The sequence below is a fragment of the Centroberyx affinis genome, unplaced genomic scaffold (assembly GCF_046629955.1).
Source record: "Centroberyx affinis isolate AG114_WGS23_722 - 3 ecotype Tasmania unplaced genomic scaffold, CSIRO-AGI_Caff_v1 ptg002581l_1, whole genome shotgun sequence".
Taxonomy (NCBI): Eukaryota; Metazoa; Chordata; class Actinopteri; order Beryciformes; family Berycidae; genus Centroberyx; species Centroberyx affinis.
In genome coordinates, this window is record NW_027280787.1 from 165,472 (window position 1) to 182,677 (window position 17,206).

At 42.3% G+C, this 17,206-nt stretch overlaps 1 protein-coding gene across 1 annotated transcript; it reads left to right on the forward strand.

Moving 5' to 3' along the window:
- Positions 1-9,925: 9,925 nt before the first annotated feature.
- Positions 9,926-15,947, forward strand: LOC139656929 (ornithine decarboxylase-like; the record flags this gene model as incomplete). Its single annotated transcript, XM_071534568.1, has 5 exons — positions 9,926-10,027; positions 10,155-10,328; positions 10,520-10,692; positions 10,797-11,013; positions 15,864-15,947. Coding segments are annotated over exons 1-5 (750 nt in total), but the record flags the coding sequence as incomplete, so codon positions are not given.
- Between the last annotated feature and the right edge of the window lie 1,259 nt (positions 15,948-17,206).

Sequence of the window (17,206 nt, forward strand, 5' to 3'; positions counted from 1 at the left end):
GTTTGTACTGTGTGTTTGTACAGCATGGAGTCCAAATTGGAGTACAAATTTCCCTAAGGGGACAATAAAAGTACATCTTATCTATCTTATCTTATCTTATCTTAAATGTTGTCAGTAAAATCTTAAAATCAATTCTAAAACTCACAGGCAGCCAATGGAGAGAAGTGAGGATGGGTGAAATATGAATGAATTGGAGGCAGGAGATTGTCTTCTGGTTCAGCCCTGAATACGGAGAATTACAATAGTCCAAACGAGATTAAATAAAAGCATGAATTACTTTTTCGAGATCAGCAGTGGTTGAAATTGAAGTTGGAAGAAGCATGTCTGAACAACCTTAAAGGATAAGGCTGGTGTTTTTTTAATGTTGTTGATTTTGTTATTTTCATTGGATTTGTAGAAATGCATTAAAAAACACCAGCGTTATCCTTTAAGACTCTGACACTGACACTGACACTGTCAAATGAAAGGTTGGAATCAAAGATAACAACCAAATTCTGGGCAGTGTCCTTGATGTTAGAGGACAGACAGACAAGTTTTGAGTGGAAGGGAATGATAGAGCAAGGGGGGGGGGGGGGGGATAACACAGCTCGTTTTCTTGAGATAACGGGTTAATTTATCTCGTTATCTCGAGAAAACAAAAGGCCGATTTCTCGAGATAACGAGATAATTATGGAGAACTCGAAAATGAGAGTCTGGTTCATTTGATCACACCTGATTTCAGCCTTCAAGATCACTGTCATGACTGTAGGGGAGGATTCATAACTGAACAGGAAGTCAAGGCACACTCTAAGAAATGATTCATGGAGTTAGTAGGTACAGCTCAAAATCAACAGCTTTTTCTGTATAAAAAAATAAGTTTGTTATGTTTAGACATTATAATGAGTTGATAACTTAATTTAATAAGTTTGTCTAACTGAAAATAAATAAAAAAGTTTTAACTCAATAATGCATGGATTTTCAACAGATATTTCTGCCTCAACTCAACATGTAGGTGTATTCAGTTTGCACAACTTAAAAATCCATGTCCATGTTACTTAATTAGCTGAGTACAAGGCTGAGCGCGAACAGACCATGCGGCATTGCCAGATGGAAGTGGAGGACACGAGTGAGCACAGCACACATCTGCTAACTTTGCGGTCTGGTGAGTAAAAATTGACTCATATTAGTCACAGCAGCTAATCAGTAGTCAGTATAAGAAATAGTTTTACACAACACTAGGTGATTTTTCTTGGTCAGCAGTGCTAGCCTACTGTGTAAGCTAGCAGTAACTCCTAGTAATTCGGTCTAGCCGTACAACCGAATATTGAGTTGCTGTTGTTAACAGCGCATGTGTATTTCTCCCTGCCTATTTCGTTGCAGTAGTTTGTGTGAATTTTCTTTTGTTTTCCATCTTGAAAAAAACAGTTAAATCAAATTTATTGTTATTAAGTTGCAAGTTGTAGGCATCATAGCTTAGGTCTAACCGTATTGCTATTTTTTGTTTTTTAGGTTGCAAATGTTGTTTGGAATGGGTTGATTACTGTGTGTTGTTTAATATTGTATTGTGTATTTAATGTTGAGAGTTTAGACATTTGGGTTGTCCTCAAAGTAAGAGGAAATGTTGCGTAATTTGCAATGTGTTGTTTAAATACTGTATAGTATCTGTACTGTTCAGAGACTGTTTTAGAGTCTAAACTCTAAACTATACAATAGTTTAGAGTCTCAAATTAAGAGGAAGTATTGCATTATTTGCAGTGTGTTGTTTACAGTATGTGTAGTGTTGAAAGTTTAGACATTTATGCTCTCCTCAAATTAAGAGGAAATGTTGCATTACAGTATTTGCAATGTGTTGTTTAATTACTGTACTTTATGTGTAGTGTTGAGAGTTAAGACATGTATGCCATCCTCAAATTTCTGCAAGAGGACATGTTACATTATTTGCAATGTGTATAGGCCTTGTGCATGTAGGTGTACTGTTGAGTTTACACCTAGTTCAAAGCAATGTAGGCTGTAACTTAAAATGTCACACTGCGCAAATGTTCACATCTAAGTGAGATGCTGGCTGTTTGAATAAACAGATCATAAAAGTGGAATTTCAATGTGCGATATTTTCTGACTTAGATAAATAAGTTCTTGTACAAAAAAAATTGTGCTGGCTCAACATAAAAAAAATGAGGTAACAATTTCCATGGACATTTCTGAGTAGAATGAAAGGAAAATAAATAAGTTAGATTAACTAAAAGGAGTAATTTTAACACAATTAAAATTAAGTTGGTTTAACTTAAATAAGCTTGTAGAGGAATAGGCAAATTATGTTCATTGAACTAAAGTAACTGAGTTGGCCTAACTAGAAAAGTCTTGTGGCATGTACTTAATACTAGCTAAGTTGAAATAACTTAAAAAAATCCATGGAAATTGTTACCTCAATTTTTTTGCGTTGAGCCAGCACATCATTTGTTAGAGTGTGTGAACATGAAAGATAGCGTCGAGAATTGTCCAATCACATTAGATCAAAAAACAAAAACAACACCAATTCGCTGCGAATAAAAGTGGGAGTGTCTGGGGCGCAGTGAGCTGCGTCCCGTGGAAAATCTGAAGCAGCCAATTAGAGAGCAGCCTCAGGTCACCTGCTTGCCAAAAGTTGAAGGACTTACATACACACTCATTTGGCCAGCGACCTTCACCCAGGAAGTATACGTATTCACACAGATACAATTTGGAACCAATTTTTAATGAATGCTGACAGGCGCTGACAGACTACCAGGCGCAATGTACGAGTAAACAATTTTTATTTTATAATTATTTTGCATTATCTCATTAATTTATGTTTAACATGTTTAAGTAGAATTTCTTCTCTAGTTGGAGGGGGGCGGCGCCCAAGCGCCCCGCATTAATGAACCGCCACTGGACTACTCTGTGCTTAATGAGGTCTGCCCTCCTGGCTATAGGGACATGGAAAAGGCCCGCAGCTCTGGCCGTGGTGGTGGTTTAACAATCATACACCGGGGCTGAACTGAAACTGTCTCCCTGCCGATGCCTGATCTTTGTTCCATTTAATGCCTTGCTCTAAAATGTAAACCTCCATACTCCATGACAGTAGTATCAAGTCAAGGATAAAGACATTCCTTTCTGGGAGGTTTAATTGTTCATTGTTCAAAAAAAGGACTGATTTCACTTCACTCATTAAGACTGAAAAAAAAGATATTGAACAAGAACTTGATTTTTGATATTTCTACTATCTCTATACTGTTTGTTATTCATTTATGTTGTATGGATAAGTCAGAACTTATAAATTGAAGCAGAAGAGATTTTTTTTTTTTGTGTGTACTTGAAACAAAAGGACAAGCATTTGGCTGAAAAGCTTGACATTTATTTGAAGGAAGATACATTCCAGTCCACTACTTCATTCTTTGGACTTAGGTAGCATACTACTACCAGACCCAGAATAAATTTCCAGTTACAGTACAATTTAAATCTTTATTTCTATATAAAGAGGGACAAATAGATACTTGGTTACATTGTCATTGGAAAATGCTACTTCCAGGATAATGTGAGTCTGTTTATTACAAACAGTGTCAATCAACATGTCAGTATAAACAACACAATCAGAATTTGGGAGCGCTGGCAGGAGAGGCTGTTTCAGTTGTTTCTCTACATGGATGTGTAATAAACACACAGTTTTACTCAAATTTATTGTCATGTACAGTATTATCCAAAGTCACATGTTGGCCATATCATTATTTGGCAAATCAATTCATGCACCGAATGCATAAAAGAAACTTACTGCTCTATACCTCTAAGCTGCAAGGGCCCATAGTCTGCTTTATAAATGTTCATTGCATTCTGTAGTGAGAACACATTCAAACATACAGGCTCCAGACCAGGATGATCCACCATGCATGTAGGTGGATCCTGAAGCTGATTCATTCTTCTGGTAACCTAGGGAATGAGAAAGGGTAACTGTTATTGAATTTTGCAAGCTTTATAGGAACATTACACTGACAGTGACGTTTATATTATATGTTTATCATTTAGCACAGACAGTGCAGAGTAGATGTGAGTACTGTACAAACTAATGTAGCATACGACATAAACAATAAAGGTGTCAACTCTAAAAGAGGTAAGATGTTATGTACAGGGGGAATGACCAGCAGGCCTCCATGAGATGCAGTTTTTGAATATTTCAGCTACAGTTCTAAAACTGTTGAGCTAGTGTTATAGCTGAATAACACTGGCATAAATTATGACAGTCATATGTCCAAATGGTAGATAGCATGGGACATAACCATATGTTTGCCGGTGTCTGACAATATTTGTATCCACTGCAGATGGGTGCCTTTGCGTCTTCACATCAATTTGATGTAATTGAACATAATAACTACATAGTATCTGGTGTGGATTTGTTTCCTATCGCTGGCCAGCAGCCCTTGCTGCAGTTGTAAGACACTTCACGGAAGCAGCTATCAAATTAGCCAGCAAAAAGCCACCGACACCTACTGTGTTGACAAGCTTACTAGACAGCCTCAAACCACTGGCACCGGTGAAGATCAGGCTAAATATGAATCAAACAAACCATATGGTATAGTTACTCATCCAAATACAGGCTCTGTGTGTTTTGTTGCAACAGAATTCATAAATGTTGAAATGTTTTAGCTAAAGCTAAAAAGAGCACAATATGGGACCTTTAACAGACATAACAAAATCAGACAAGCAAGCTTGTCTTTATTGTAGTCACATAACACACCACAACAACTCGCATGCAGCGACCACACACACATGCTGTCAACGGTGGTCGGTGAAATTCAGTCTCTGCTTTTAACCCATTGTCCTTCCTCCGGGGAGCAACTTTACAGTACAGCGCCCAGGGACCAAGTTCAGTCGTCGTCGTCGCTGGTCAGGCGATGATCTTCTGCATGTTTTCTGCCTTGCCGATGTTATATGGAGGAAACCCCATGTGAGCACAGGGAGAACATGCAAACTCCACACAGAAAGGCCCCTTTTCACGAGATAGCCCACCTGGGCACTAGGCACCGAAGGCATGGGGAGAACATACCCCCCCATAACCCACTTGCTGGTAAAAAAAAAAAAAAAAAAGAAAGGCTGGGTGTTCATCTTCAAATCTTTACATCCAGAAACTCAAATGTCTCTGAGTCTTGTCAAAATGCAGATTGTGCGTAGCCAGTTTTAATAATACCATCACAGATAGCCAGTATGGGATTTTTGTGGGCTGCCCACACATAGGAAAGCCCACAGAAAACCCATAAGGGACCCAGGTGGAAAAAGACTGTGGGCCCTGCATTGGCTTTCTCCGATACGTGTGACATCGCTCTCCCAAGGGGGACCCCCGTCGACAGAACACGGGGGGTTTTCCAGTATCTGACTGCAGTGAGGGAGGGATGGTCAGCATGCATCTTTTATTGCCGTATTGGGTCGAGAAGCAGGCGGCTGAACCATCTCTGAATTTTCCTCATGTGGAGTGAGGAGTGAGGAGGGAGTCCCAGGGGAATCACCACGTAACTTGCAGACATCATGCCCAGCAGACGCATCACAGACAGCGCCGTCACCACTCTGTGGGGCGCGATGTGTGACAGCAGAGAGTTTAGCGCATCCAGCCTAACTGGGGACAGTTTTGCTCTCATGGTGGCGGAGTTCATGTCCACACCCAGGTAAATTAACGAGTGGGTGGGGAGCGGAGAGCTCTTTTGCCAGTTTATGGCGAAACCCAGTGTTTGCAGATGCTGTACGACTTCCACTGTGTGGAGTGCAGCTTTCGCCTGGGAGGGGGCCATAAGGATTAGGTCGTCTAAGTAGAACAAAACCCTGATCCCTTTCCTGCCTAATGGCTCCAGCGCCGTTTCCATACACTTGGAGAAAGTGCGCAGAGCCAGAGAATAGCCGAATGGTAACCGGTTGTACTGGTATTGTACTCCTTGGAAGGAGAAGCGCAGGAATTTTCTGTGCCTGGGAATGACAGGGATGTGGAAATATGCATCTCTCAGGTTGATGGATGTGAACCAATCGCTGGGACGCACGCATTCCAACACACGTCTGATTGTCAACATGAAAAGGCCGCTTCATAATGTACCTGTTGAACAGAAACAGGTCCAAAATCGAACTAGACTGGCGAACTGGAGCGTGTAGCCTCTTGAAATTAGCCTTGACATCCATGTATTCATGGGTAGCAGACTTTGCCACGCTGAGCGGTGCTCTGTAAGCGGGCAGAGACGCTCATGTCTGTGGAGCGTCTGTTGACATAGTTTGCAGCCAACTCATAGCCCTCTCTGCTGCTGTGTGAAACAAGAGCTCGTCCATCACAGCCCATGGGAGGGCAGAATGAAAAGGGCTGGCGCTGGCCGTGGTGTTGGAAACGAATGACAGCGTCAGCGTTCAGCTCCGTGTGTTCAAACCCTGAGTCTGAAACAGGCTGTGCTGAGATATCACCACTAACTCGCCCCGATGGGTGGGAGGTGGTTGATAATTCTTTACGGTCAGTAATGCACATTTTAAGTGAGGATTTATTACTCATGAAAATGTGAAGAAGTGACCGGGCTGCGCCTGCAGCACTGTGATTTGTGTGTGCGGCGGCGAGTCTCTGTTTTGTGTGGGGAGCGTGTGTCTGTGTGAAAGAAGCCGCAAAATGCTCAGTGGGAGCATAGGCAGACTGGCTGAGAGGAAACTGCACTTTAGAGAAAAGTGGTTGGCCCTGAAGAGGGCCGTTGTGTTTCCTTGGTTCAGCTGCATTGAGACACACGATCCCCATGCCCCGTCATTGCCACTGACGCTGTTGTTTGCGAGGTGGCTCGACGGTCGGGTTGGACCAAGTGCACGCTGGCCACCGGTTCTTGCCGGGGCGGCGCGGGGCCTGCTGAGCCGCGGCCGCCGGAGGAGGATACCTCGGCGGGGGAGGAGGTGGTGGGGCCGCAGCGGGTGCATGCTGAGGCGCAGCAGCGGCTGCCGGGCACTTCTTTTTGGAGCGAGATTCTCGGCGCTTCTGATGAGGCTGAGGTGCAGCTTTGCCCCAGAAAGTGTGCCTCCTCACCCTTTCCGCTTCCTCGGCTGCTTCATGCAGGTGAGCTGTGGCACTTTGGAGGAGTGGTCCAAACAGCCCATCGGGGGATATGGGACCATCCAGCAGCTCCCGTCTGATGAGAGGGGGAAGCTGAGACATGTGCAGCCAGATATTTCTCTGCATCATAGTCTGCCATGCCATAATTCTGAATGAAGCCACCGTTGTCGCCGTGACGAGAGTCAGGACAGCTGTCATAGCCTTCCCGATGTCTGTGGCTAACTCTAAAACTAAAAGCCCCGGGCTTAGTGGTCATAGCGGAGACAGCTGAGGACAGCAGCACTATGTTGTTTTGAGCTGCAGCAATCTGAGCGGCACACTGGTGCGAACGGTCAGAGAGGCGAGCGTAAACTTAATCCCGAGGAGTCGGCGGCGATGGCTTGCACTTGCCGAAGAAGGTTGCCTTTGGAAGAAGGATGGAAGCTAGGCTCTGCTTTAGCGGCGGGAAACCCTTTTTCCGTATCCCTGTGGACTCTGGTGAAAGGCTTGTACCTGGACACTGGCGCTCTCAATTTTCCGGGATCGGAAAACGCTGCCTCCATGAAGGGCTGGAGCTCCGTGAAGCGAGGCCACAGCGGGGGATGTTTGGCCGGCGGCTCCTGGTCGTAAACGTCCCCACCTAAGAGGCCATGAGCAGGTGCAGGTTTTCCGCCATTGCGGCATCGCGATGCCCCTCAGATCTGCTGCCTTCCTGATGATGCCCGGCAAGTCCTGGAAAAGTCCTTTGGCGGCCGGCATATGGCTGGCAGACCGACGCGGAGAAGGAGAGAGCCGCTGCAGCGGAGCTCCTCGCCACGGTGGGGACGGGGAGAGCTGCAGATGCGGAGTCCCACCCTCGTAATCAAGCTCTAGGTCTCCCAACGGGGAGACGGGAGAATCGGGAGGAGAGCCTGAGATGGAGGGAGCCGTGCCATCTGACTCGTGCCCGCCGTCGGGGTCTTCCTCCGGGATTTCTGGGAAGTCGCCGCTGAAGATCAACTGGTCCATCTCGTCCTCCGGAGAGACACCACCACAGTCAGCCCAGCTTCCGTCACCGCCTTCCTCCACCCGGAGCGCCGTGAAGGCGTCCGCCTGCCGCTGCAGCTCCTCCGCAGGCAGGCGTGCACAGAACTGACAGGCGGCCTGCGGAGTTCGCGCTAGCTCGGCGTGCTCAGCACCGAGGCAACCCTCGCAGCGGGGGTGAAGATCTGACGGCAGGATGTAGCCGGTTTGACAGGCGGGGCACAAGCGGACAGCTTCAGAGCAGTGAGACTTCTTCATCTTCTCTTCTGTTCTTCACTTGTTGACTGCTTGACACTGAAGAAAATTTGGGAGCAGAGCTCAGGTCCTGACAGTGTTATATACTGTAGATGACGACCTGAGAGAGGCAACTGTACAGTGTACAGTGGCGGGAAAGAAAATCTTCACGACTGCGCATGCGCGCAGGGATAAACCCAATAGCGTCAGCTCTTAGAGGGCGAAGCTTATACGAAATAGAACATACAAACTTCACCAGTGTATGAACTGACAGGAGGGGGTATGGGGTTATTATCCTGCCATATGAGGGTGAGTAGATGACAAAATTTTCATGTTTGTGTGAACAAGTCCTTTAAGGTCACAAGTCACCTTCTGTGACTAAGGGGTGTGTCTGGAACTTGAAACGCTCTCTGTACTGTCACATGAAAGCAAATATTTATATAAGTCTGATGAGAAGTAATCAGGGAAACATGTTTGTTAGAAGGGTGTGTCAGCAAGGTAATGATGAAAGATGAGTCAAGGGTGATAAAATAATTGTCTGTTTACTCATGACATATCTGTCTAATGATTTATTTAATGTAGTTGTTAGTACAAAACACATACTTGCAACACTATAAAGAGACAAAAAATACCAGTAAATTACAGCTATATGGAGAGTAGCATTTTTTGTATTTATTAAAAATTGCATGGATCAAGTTTATGCACATGTTTTGAAAGGGGTTAGGTCACTCTACTTTTACTTAGCAGAGAGCACGTTAACAGAACTGGAAATAATATTTTGCCTTTTCTCTCTTCAATGTTTTGTAGCAGTTACAATTGTCTGCTACTTACTGTATATATTTAAATCATTTGTATTTGTATTTGTATACTTTATTATCCCTGTGGGGAAATTTGTCCTCTGCATTTGACCCATCCTATACACACTCTAGGAGCAGTGGGCAGTCGCAGTACAGCACCCGGGGACCAACTCCAGTTCTTTTGGTCAGGGGCACTGACAGCAGTATTAACCCATACATGTCTTTGATGGTGGGAGGAAACCGGAGCACCCAGCGGAAACCCACACAAACACGGGGATAACATGCAAACTCCACCTTTATGATTATATTGTCTCTATTATATGTAATCTTGGTGGGTGTGGCCAAAAGATGAGTGAACCAACAAAAACAGTTTGACATGACAGAGAATAGCAGTCTTTGTCTTATTTTGCCTTCAAGACTGAAGTGAAGCTGCTAGACTTGTGTGAGTACATAATGACTTATCTACAGTTGTGCTGACGCAAATGCTGTTTGAGATTATTGTACTGATATGAAAATATTCCAAATATTCATGGCTGCAGAGTGATTGATTACATGTAAGATATTACAGCAGTCTCATTCAAAAACTCAGAGGAATAGAAGAATATATTGTATATATTCTGTTTTTGAGTTTTTGGTACTACTGTACCAGTGTAAATTGTGTAATTATCATAATCTTCAAGCTGTATATCGACACATTTTAGTAAAGCTTGAAGATTATGATAATTACACAATTTACACTGGTACAGTAGTTTAGTAGTGATTGCTAATTTTATGCTTATGTCTTTTTCCCACTTGCCATCCTTTGATCCACCACACTAACAACAGCAGATTCTACATATCATCAGTCATGGCTGCTTTTTCCCCTGAGCAATATGACATGGATATTTTAGAAAATGGAAGAACCATCCGTGATTTCATAGACAGTAAAATAAAAGAGCGCAGTTTAGTGGTAAGTATCACAGTCATCATCACAATACTGTTATCCCCCCTAATTGTGTCGCAGTATGTGAAATAATAAAAAGAGTCTTGAGATCTGCATTTTCAAAACAAATCGTTATTCTGCTTAATTCAATCAGGACTGCAAAGAACCTTTCCATGTGGCCAATCTAGGTATCCTGTTGAAGAAGCACCTCTGTTGGCTTAATAACTTGCCTCGAGTCAAGCCTTTCTATGCAGTGAAGTGCAACAGCACTCCAGCAGTTATCAGGATGCTGAGTGCTCTGGGGACGGGGTTTGACTGTGCCAGCCAGGTACTGATGATGTATTTTGAAGGAAATCTATCATGATCACTCTCCTTTTGTCTTTTTCACCCTCTTTCTCCTTCTGTGTTTCTCTCTCTCATTGAAAAAAAGAAAAGTTCCAAGATGTGTGGCACCCTTCCTCCATTTCCTTTGGGAGTATGTTTATTTAATCATTTGAAACACTTTTTGCTCAAATACAGGCAGAGATTCAGCTGGCCCTGTCCCTTGGAGTGACACCAGATGAAATCATTTACGCACATACATGCAAACCAGAGTACCATATCAAATATGCCGCCACTCATGGAGTTCGGATGATGACTTTTGATAACCAGGACGAACTGTCAAAAATTGCTCATTGTCATGCCAACGCTAAGTAAGTGACCAAATCCTGATCATTTTACTTCAAAGCCTGATCATACTGTACGTTCTTCCTACTGCATTCATGAACTAAATATGAGACTTCTGATGACTGTCCAGACTAGTGCTTCGCATTGCAGTGGATGACTCCAAATCACTGAGAAGACTCAGTTCAAAGTTTGGGGCCGATTTGGCGACAGTTGGTAAGCTGCTGGAGCGAGCTGGAGAGCTGGGCTTGGAGGTCGTTGGGGTCAGCTTCCATGTAGGCTGCGAGTGCACCGACAGCTCGGCTTACAGGCAGGCCATAGCAGATGCCCGACGTGTCTTTGACATAGCAGTAAGTGTCTCACGACAGCAATATTGACATTAATCAATCATACATTAATCAACATTACAAAAAATAGGCTGTTTGAGAAGTATGTTCTTTAATCAATTTATTGTCATGTAACAAAAAAGTTAGCAGTGCCTTTGCATGTCCAGTATTTATTATGCTATAGTATTTTTTATGATGATACATGCTGACAGGTTAGCACATGGTGTATGTTTAGTGTACAACAGTCTCATAAAGTTTTGTGAAATGAGCACAAACTCTGAAATGCAGATTACGTGTTGTGGACACAAATTATGTGAATATTTTGTTTCTCCACACAAATTGGATTATGTGACAATAGCACAAAATGTCCCTTTAAAAGGTTTAGGCAAGTAAAACAAAAACATAACCTAGGTTTAGGGTTAGGTTTAAGGGTTAGGTGACTAAAACAACTGTGATTAGGGTTAAGGTTAGCAGCTAAAACTTTGTTTGGTTAGGCAACTAAAACAATTTGGTTAAAGCTGGGGTAGGCAACTTTATTTTTGTATTATTTGGCAAGATTTCATAGCACCTTTTCAGCTATCAGTAATTCAGATGTTCTGAGAGAAGATCAGGCCTCTGTGATAGTCCTTGTCTCTGTTTTCAGGGTCTCCAAAATCTCACCTTTCTCGGTAGGCCTCAACCAATCAGGCAAGCTCTTTGTGAGGAGGCGTCCCTACTGCCTGTCAATCATGCACACACATAGCTCAGTGTAGACCACCAGGGGCGTTGTTAGGATTTCAGAACATCCGGGGCTCAGCCCAGAGGAAGTCACAGAACCGTAGTAGGGGGGTCCAGGGGCATCCTCCCCCGGGAGAAAATTTTTAAAATTTAAACAGCAAAATGCATCAATCTGGTGTAATTTGACATGAACATACATGCGTGTAAATGAAGCAGCATAGCAAACGGTTTGAGCAGCAGTCTGTACAGGCCAACAGTGATACAGTATATAGTCTGTCTGTCTCTCTCCTCAGGCCTGCCTCCTGAATTATTCTCTTGACACTTATTTGTCTCCTCCCCTCATCTCTCTTTGTCTCTGTCTCCTCCTCTCTCTTGTTCATTTCGGTTTTGCAAACAATGAACAGAGGGACAGTTATCAATGAATATATAAAACTTTAAATACATATGATATACAGTATGTGCTCCTCACTCCTCATCTGTCTCTTTACAGATACTTTGGTTTGTTTGTTACGTATGGAAACTTAACTTTAAGCATAACTCATTTTAAGAAGTAAATTATTTAACCTGTGATGTCCTTCTGTTAGGAAGCTGATATTTTCAATGCCACATCAAAGATCACCATGAAAAGCCTAATCCATTCTGAATGGCTGGAGGAGTCTACCAGCATAGTAAAATATACAGAGGCACAACTTAAAAATTACATGTTTAAACATTTTCTCAAATTTAAGGGAAACAATGTCTTAAGTTGGAAATAATATAGATGTTTCATGTGAAGAGAATTAGTTTTTGCATTTAATGTTTGCAGCCCACATAAGTAGACCTGAATGGCAGGATTCAGTAACTAACTGACTAACCAGCTGACTGGAGAGAAATAGTAACATTTTGTTTACAGTGATACAATATTATATTGAAGATGTTGAGCTAAAAAAAAAACAAAAAACTGCTGTAGTACTGCTTGTAGGCATCTAACCATGAAGCTATCAACCAAGTGTCAGTCCAAGCTAACACTCCAGTGTCCATCTGCCCGCCTGTTAGTCAACTCGCCACCACACAGCTGCTGATTTTTGCTGTCTTTCCAGATATGGAACATCAATCACTTGATTAAACTAACCTATAACATATCTTACCTTTCTTCCTCTTTTGAAAACATGAAGAAGATCCATATAACCTGTGTTGTCTTTTCCTGACATTGTGTTTCCTGGCTGTAGCCCACCTTGCCTTCTCTGACCTAGACTAGGACTGACCGATTAAAATCATCCATAACGTAGCCTATTCCTTTAGTTTGACTCAAACTACACGATGACAGGTTGGCAGAGCCCCCTAGCAAACAGATACACACAGCAAGCAGCGACAGGTGAGTTCGATTTGTGTCCCGGCATGTACCCCGATGCACCCAAAGCGGGGCTTCAAAGCTGGCTCATGTAAAATAACCGACCCACTCTGACTACTAACTCGAATTTACCCCACACTCTGTGCGGGCAGATCTCTGTAGACAGGCTCACAATGAAGCGTGGATGGTGAGAGGCGACAGAAATCTTGAACAATGTAAAACTTAACTATGACTACATAGTAACTGATCAAAATATCTGGGGCTAATCTCAAAATATTAAGTAAAGAAAGACCCTGGTGACGCCACTGTTGACCACCCTGCAGACTGCAGAGAGAAAACTAATGGCAGAAGTTGTAGTTGTATACTTTGAAATTCTTACTAATTTCTCCAAAGCTGCCTACAACAGCTTCAAGGTTAGGGTTTTGATCATGGTTAAATAAGAAACACTTTCGTTAAAAATTAAAACTTTACTCTTAGCAGAAAACATACAGACTTGGGAATTGAACCTGGGTCATCGGACTTGAGGGTAAATGTCTCCTCCCATACACCACTCTGTCCACACCACCATTACTTTTGCACGGCACAATGTCAGACCACTACCTTTTTCTAGTCGTGCCTCTTCAAGTAATCCTTTCCTGGTAGCAAAATATTTTTTGTGATATCGTGTTAATTTCAAGAAATTCACAAAATGTGAAACCTGGCTCTTAGTGTATGGTACCAGCTAGCTTAGCATTATGTCAAAAGAGTTAGTGTACGTTAGAGTTAGTGTAGTGTACGAGTTAGTGCATCATGATACACTAAATATTGGATGCACAAGTGCAAGTTATTGAAAGACCGGATTTGTTTTACAAAAGTGCTTCACAATCTAGACAAACAAGACACAGAAACAAGGTTAGATAAAAAAAAAGAAGACAGCAAGAGAAAACTAGAAAAGGTAAAATTTTCTGAAGAAAATTTGTGTGCTTGCTTCAGCAAAGAAGGTTGAAGACAGTTTAATTCATTACAAAGAGTTTAAATGTCTTTAAATTTTGAGTATTTGGATCTTATGCAATTTATCTGAAAGCCAAAAGTCCTGTCGTTATCAATACATGAAAGGATAGGTAGGCCTAATAATGTCTTTAAAGGTTGTAGTATTGTGGGTTGTAGTGAAAGCAGTAGTTGTAATATCCAGAGGAGATGTAATACAATTAGCAGTATTAGTAGTATTTGGACTATCAGTATTAGAAACATAAGTACCACTAGTGGTAGTAGCAGTAGCAGCAGCAGCAGCAGTAGTAGTACTAGTAGTAGTAGTAGACTGACAGTGTCTGTGGGGCTCCCCCTGGCGCCATAAACACGATACTACAGTACAGGCAGAATCAACAGTGTCGTGAATAGGACACCAGGGGGAGCTGTGCCGACAGTGTCTGCAGAGAAAGGAGAGAAGCTTTCTATCAGTAGTAGTATTTGGTAGAGGTGTACAGAGACGTCATTATCTGTATCTGTATCTGTATCTGTTCAACCAACAAAATTATCTGTCTCTGTATCTGTATTCGGATAGAAGACCGGAAGTGGGCGTGGTTTATACAGGAAGTCATGTTAAATCGGGCAAATGTTGTATTTTCTAACCTAATATTCATTGGCAATGCAATTTTTGTGCCTGCAAAGCATCAAATTGGTTTAATATTGGCATATAATTAATTATGAAATATATTTCCACATCCTCATACTGTACTTTTCATCTCTCTCTCTCTCTTTTTTTTTTAAACTAAACTAAGTTTTGTGAACTGTCTGAACCCCACCACCACCCCCCCTTTAACTGGGGGACAGGGTTAGGGTTAGTTACAATTAGTTACAATTGCTGGGGGTGCTGCAGAGTCCATTGCTAGCTTAAAAAATCACTTGTTGCCGTCACTTGAACTTGTTGCTGTCTGTTTAAATAACCATGAAATACTTGGTAGGGTGTTAGTGGACGCAAAGTCAAAATTCCATGAAACCTATGGCTGATACATACAGCATGTTACATCTTAAACGGATGAATATTGACTGAAATACAAGGTAAAATGTTGTTTTTTTCAATATTTCGACTGGGTTTTTTAAATGGTGGAAATTAACACATACAGCTAAAAACTACAGGTTCTAAGATTCTGAAAGCTTCTGTGGCAGCTGAAAGAAATCCAGCTGCCACACCTGGCTTTTGTCTCGCTAGCTCCCGCATAACGCCGACTCAAAAAAAGTGACATCATTGTCAACCCTTGGCTGTGAACTTATTGCTGTTGAGCCGGTCAACCACTTTCTCAAATCCATGGCTGCGATGAAAATATTCAGCTAGCTAACTTAAACCTTAGCCTACCCCCGGCGATGACAAACTTTTAGTTTTCAAAACTTGAATTCCTGCTCAACTTAAAACGTAAAACGACAACGTAAAAATGTAAAACGTTAGGTCACAGCGTTGTAAAAGCTAAAGCTTTACCATGGATTTCAGATTTTCAGTCATTTGCAATGGATTTCAGTCATCAGTAGACTTACACTGATGGGAGAAAACATTGACATGCTTTTATACAAGTGAGGGCACAGTGAATGAAGTGGGGGGGGCCACTGCCCCCCGGTGCCCCCTCGTGAAGCCGACACTGTAAATGGATTTGATCGCGCAAAAGACTAACTAGGGGTGGCCTTGATAACTGAATGTATTCTCTTAAACAAGACCCTAGAATTATGACATTTCTTTTATATGAGGTCAGAGGAAAATAAAGAGCAGACATGGAACAGTAAACCTTTTTATACCATAGGCATGTTGTGTATTTTTGTTTTCATGTTGTGTATTTTTACTTTTAATATTCCTTTTCAGAATTTGTTGGGCTTCCAGATGAGTCTCTTGGATATTGGTGGGGGGTTCCCTGGACGCGAGGACTTCCAACTGAAATTTGAAGAGGTAAAATAAATCTTTCATAAAAAATTAAGAAATAAAATAATAAACTACTCTAACAGATGTCCATTCAGTGGTACAGGATCAAACTGTTGCACCCCAGTTGCCCTGGAAACTAACAAAAAATAAATTCAAAAAACAAAAACATAAATGAAAATGTTAAGGACACATTACATCTATTGTCTAGGTATCGTTCTTAATTCCATCCAACTGTCCAGCAAATTTTCAGGGAACCTTTAAAATTCTGCAAAAAACAAAATGTGCATTGCCATCAACTGGTTGGAAACAGAATATAGGAATCCTCAGTGTAGATTGTAGCAACGTCAGAACAAGCTGCCCATGTTTGCTTATTATCGTTTGTCCTCTGGGTTTGATTTCACAACCAACTAGTGTGTGAATGCATATGAACGCAGCAGAAGACGTGTAGCCTTTTCAAATCAATGTGGGCATTAAAGCTGCGCTTTTTTCTGACCACTAGAGGGTGACAGCAACCGCAACACATTCTGTAAACACACACAGCAAACCTACCCGCCGACGGAAGCCCTTAAGGACAAATCGCGCATAAAGGATAATGGCTAAAATAAACGTACCTACGGAGAAATATCGTTGGTTAACAGTCTCACTTTGCCAGATCTTTCTCCCACTGAAGGTCACATGTCCCACAATGACAAGTGAAGAGGCAGGCAGCAAGTTTACTAGTTGAAAACGTTTACTCGCTCGCTTCATCGATTCTCCATTACTCGGGCCGACTTTGACAACAAGCTTTAGGAAAGAGGTGAAAACAACAACACAGCTGCTGCTGGGTGGCTGTTTGTTTGTATCTTTACGTCTCACGGAAATCTCCACATAGCACATGTTAGTTTCAGGATTGGTTACAGGGTCTGAAATCGCTTATTGCAGGTTTAAACTAAATTACCACGCAACGATAAAGTAACTGACAAAAATAAACCCAGGCGGCATGTTCACTGTGATGGATACCTACAGCACTGGTTCCAAACCTGGAGGTCCCGACCCCCACTAGGGGTCGCCAAAGCTTCACGAGGGGTCGCAAGGCCTTCTTGGTTTTAAGGGGTGTAAGAAAACTTAAAAATATATATATATACAGTATATCTCAGCATTTCATTAATTTCTGTGAAGAAAATAACTAAATGTAGTTGTTATCTTTAAAGTTTAGATGTTTTTTTAAGGTATAAACGAGGATAAGGGCGCGGTGAATACATGAACACAAGCTATATTCACTCTCTGCTAAACAGCCTCGTCCTGCA